General features: G+C 32.6%; 1 protein-coding gene across 1 annotated transcript; it reads right to left on the bottom strand.

The window, feature by feature from the left end:
- Nucleotides 1–1,299: 1,299 nt before the first annotated feature.
- LOC111084239 lies at nucleotides 1,300–4,430 on the bottom strand. Its single transcript, XM_022381009.1, has 2 exons — nucleotides 4,239–4,430; nucleotides 1,300–2,917 (listed from the first exon to the last, which is right to left on the bottom strand). Exons 1-2 carry the CDS (start codon nucleotides 4,390–4,392, stop codon nucleotides 2,667–2,669), a joined length of 405 nt encoding a protein of 134 aa, XP_022236717.1. The 5' UTR covers nucleotides 4,393–4,430; the 3' UTR covers nucleotides 1,300–2,666.
- Between the last annotated feature and the right edge of the window lie 232 nt (nucleotides 4,431–4,662).

The raw sequence follows: 4,662 nt of genomic DNA, 5'->3' as shown, positions 1-4,662 counted from the left end.
ATATAAGTTTAAGTGAATTAAACATACCATATTATAATTATTAATTCTTAGGGCCCTGCTTGACCTTATATAAGATTAAATAACCTATATTACAATTCTTAATTCTTGGAATCGTACTTCACCGTATACAAGTTTAAGTGAATTAAACATACCATATTATAATTATTAATTCTTAGGGCCCTGCTTGACCTTATATAAGTTTAAGTGAATTAAACATACCATATTATAATTATTAATTCTTGGAGCCATGCTTGACCGTATATAAGATTAAATAACCTATATTACAATTCTTAATTCTTGGAATCGTACTTCACCGTATACAAGTTTAAGTGAATTAAACATACCATATTATAATTATTAATTCTTGGAGCCATGCTTGACCGTATATAAGATTAAATAACCTATATTACAATTCTTAATTCTTGGAATCGTACTTCACCGTATACAAGTTTAAGTGAATTAAACATACCATATTATACTTCTTAATTCTTGGAATCGTACTTAACCCTACATAAAATTAATTGAATTAATTTCAAATATATATATATATATATCACATTACTATTATTACTTCTTGGAATCATGCTTGATCATACTTAAAGTTAACAGGAGCCATATATTATATTCCTCAGTATTAAAATCTTATCCAAATAAGTTATGTTTTTAATATTTAACACATTCTCCGTAACAAAAATATTAGTGTCTACTTCTTATAGTAATCCTCGTTATCGAAGAATTATTAAAACATTTAAAAAAATATCGATCTGTAGATTTTTTCAGAAGTCTGTCTAAATACGATTGAAACGATGTTATTTAGCTTTATCTTCTGACAGTAGCCAAACTTACAAACCGATTCTTGTGTCCAAGAGAATGAAACCAGTTAAATTTTACAATTCGCTTGTTGAATCCGACATTTTCTTAAACTACAAACCGACTGCTTATCCACCAGAATTAAATCGCTTTTAATTACACATTGATCATTAATTTAAACAGATTGAAATAGAATAACACTTACAAACCGATTGAAATAGAATAACACTTACAAACCGATTGTTGTGTGGTAGTCAACAGAATGAAACTGATTAAAACTTACAAACCGATTGTTGTGTATTAGTCAACAGAATGGAATAGAATAACACAAACCGATTGTTGTGTGGTAGTCAACAGAATGAAACTGATTAAAACTTAGAAACCGATTCTTGTGTCCAACAGGCTAAAAGTTGGGCCTTTTCAACATTCATGTTGAATTGGTGTGTGTGAATGGAGCTGCACATTTTTTCATGTTTCCAAACAACTAACTTGAAATCAAATATACTTTTTTCTTCACTATACTCATTTTACCTGACAGCTAGAATTATGTGACATAATCCAAGTATATGAAAAACAAAAACTTAAAATTTTATAATTAGTTATACCAGGTACATATTTACTGACGTGTCGGAAACAGTCCTTAAGAGACTTCCTTTTCTTCGCAAAAATCCACGAGATTCCTTTTTGAAAATCACAGTTTCTGTAACCAGCAGTGTTCAAAAATGAAACACTGAAGATTGGAAGACAGAGAATGGAAGATGTCAGAAGTGCTACAAGATAGTCACTTTGTGCATTATTCACATACTTTTCCATATTGGCTTGAGATAGTAAAAGACTGACCGAATATGTATAACGATAACTGTTTAACCACCATGTAACAGTAGCATTGTTCCCCTGACTTATTCGGAGTTTTTAGGCATTAATCATATTAGAAAAAGGTTGGTACCAGACTTCAGACACCATTAGAACTACTCTTTTTTTTTCCTTATCTTCTGTTCTTCTTTTCCGGCAGAACTTCTGAGTTTATTAGATGCTGGTTTTAACGGTGGTGGTCACTAAATTGGTCTGCTTGTTAAATCGTAGTTATTTTTAAACAACAAATAAAGTATTGTGTGTTCATTATTAAGTTTAGTATCTCCAAGTCATATTGTTGCACTTACTTTTCTTATGTATCCTTTGTACTGTGCAGCATTTTGTCCCTGTCTGTATACATAATGTGCAACATTTTGTCCCTGTTTACACGTATAATGTGCAGCATTTTGTTCCTGTTTACACGTATAATGTGCAGCATTTGACCCTGTCTGTATGTATAATGTACAACATTTTGTCCTAGTCTGTTTGTATAATGTGCAAAATTTTGTCCCTGTCTGTATGTATAATGTGCAACATTTTGTCCCTGTCTACACGTATAATGTGCAACATTTTGTCCTTGTCTGTTTGTATAATGTGCAACATTTTGTCCTTGTTTACACGTATAATGTGCAGCATTTTGTCCCTGTCTGTATGTATAATGTACAACATTTTGTCCTTGTCTGTTTGTATAATGTGGAACATTTTGTCCCTGTCTACACGTATAATGTGGAACATTTTGTCCCTGTCTACACGTATACTGGGTTAAAAGAAGATTGCGATTTTAGGAAAACACGTACGTTCAAAAATGAATTAAAGATAAAAATACGAAGCCCTATAACCTGAGCGCTTTCGAAAGATGAACCTTTCTTCTTTAGGGGCAAAGTGGCTTTAATTTGTGAAATATGCCCTAAGACTACCTAACTCTGATTATGATACACAAATTTTATGGAATACCAAACGTAACACCATATAAAGATCAGTCGTATATGCAATGAAAGTGTGTGTTAATCTGTTTTGAGGAAGGCAGGGTTGTCTGAACCCTTATATTCAGTTTTCTCCACCGGGGGTCTTTCTTTCTTATCATGAGTAGTGGTGGGGGAACTCCTTCGATGGAAGTCCTTGTCAACAGTTTCTTCTTTTAGTATAATATTATCTATTTCGATATCTGTTGGAGAAGCCACACGCATTTTCTCTAACGGTGACATCATCTCGGTCGCTGTTGTTTTGTCGTCCTCAATGTCCTTGTTATCAGCACCTGCGGAAGGAAAAGATAACACAAATTTAAAATAAGACAAACTTGAATTCCTCTTCTACGTTGTAACCTCAATGTCTTTTTTTATTTTTACTTTCAAACTCAACAAGAGAACTGTTCAAAGAATGCGTCACTGATAAGAATGAATACCTGCAAAAAATTGTGATTACCACCTTCTGTTAAAACAAAGATTCTGATTATAACTTCCTGTAAAAATAAAGATTGTGAATACCACCTTCTGTAAAAAACAAAGATTGTGATTGTAACCTCCTGTAAACACAAACATTGTGATTACCACCTTCTGTAAAAACAAACATTGTGATTACCACCTTCTGTAAAAAGAAAACATGTTATTACTACCTCCTGTAAAAACAATGATTGTTATTACCACCTCCTGTAAAACAAAGCATGTGATTACCACCTCCTGTAAAATCAAAGATTGTGATTACCACCTTCTGTAAAAACAAAGCACGTGATCACCACCTTCTGTAAAAACAAAAATTGTGATAACCACCTTCTGTAAAAACAAAAATTGTGATTACCACCTCGAGTAAAACACTAAAATGGTTGTGATTATGACCTCGAGTTAAATATTAATAATAAGATTGCGACTATCACTTAGAGCAGTGTTTTCCAAACTTTAAATAGCGGCGCCCCTCTAACTCAGCAAATGTTCCGTTGCATCCCCCTCTTCACACTAAAATAATTTTAGCACGTGATAACAGCAGAAATCAACATTTTCTCTTCCTATTTTTAAAATGATTCTAAGAAGTGAGTAAATGCGAAAGCAGACAAAAAAAAAAAGACTTTGAGAGCCAATTGATAGTTTTGCTAGGTTATCGTCGTCTGCAACTCTTCTGTTTCTTTTATCTTTATTTTTTCGCCCTCTCACTAAAAGAGCACCACACAGTTTGAAAAACACTGACCTGGATTAAACCATAAAATAAGGTTGTAATTACCACATTATAAAGAATACTGTGATTTTCAGCTCAAGTAAAACATAAACAATTATTAATGCACGATTTAAGAAGTAATTTTTAAATAATATATGTATATCTAATAAGAAAGGAGGACAACTTAACATATAATAATCCTAGAATTAAACAAATTGCAATAAATCAGATTTCTAACAACAAATTCGCTGTTTCTATTTATACTGATACTAGAGCCTTGGGGTGATTCCTTAAGATATTCTCTACATGAAAATGTAATCCTATATAGAACTACAACAAATTGCATACTATCCTTCTCAGTTCAACATGAATAAGATGGCGTTGATCAATTCTAGTTCTAAACTATGTTTTAATTAAACACATGCGATTACCGTTTCTGACTTTCTCTTCCTTTCCACTAGTTGCCAGAGCACCGTCTCTCTTGCGAAGCCACAGGTAGTACAACATTACATACAAAACGCCCATGAAGGCGCAGAAAGCTGCATACAGTTGGTACGTCGTTCGACTTCCCAAGTTGTCAATCATAAAGCCACCAATAACGCTACCTAGCGCCCTCCCTAGACAATGAAATAATAATGTACAAATTATAGAAATTAGAAACAAAAGCAGGGAATAGAGTCAAACAAAGGTTGTATCAAGTTTTGATCGGGTGAACAGTACACACTAAAATATATAAAGTATGACAATATAAAACAGTAGAATTAGAAGTGTATAAAGTATGGTAATATAAAACAGTAGCATTATAAGTGTATAATATATGGTAATACAAAATAGTAGGATTAGAAGTGTATAAAG

This window comes from Limulus polyphemus, unplaced genomic scaffold, assembly GCF_000517525.1.
Source record: "Limulus polyphemus unplaced genomic scaffold, Limulus_polyphemus-2.1.2 Scaffold15156, whole genome shotgun sequence".
Taxonomy (NCBI): Eukaryota; Metazoa; Arthropoda; class Merostomata; order Xiphosura; family Limulidae; genus Limulus; species Limulus polyphemus.
This window is presented reverse-complemented; position numbering and strand designations above follow the sequence as displayed.

Bases quoted from the DNA above. Each gene is read 5' to 3' on its own strand.
- LOC111084239 (XM_022381009.1), bottom strand. From the start codon at position 4,392: ATGATTGACAACTTGGGAAGTCGAACGACGTACCAACTGTATGCAGCT. The intron at 2,918-4,238 runs GTAATCGCATGT...TTCCTTCCGCAG, and splicing joins GGAAGAGAAAGTCAGAAACG to GTGCTGATAACAAGGACATT.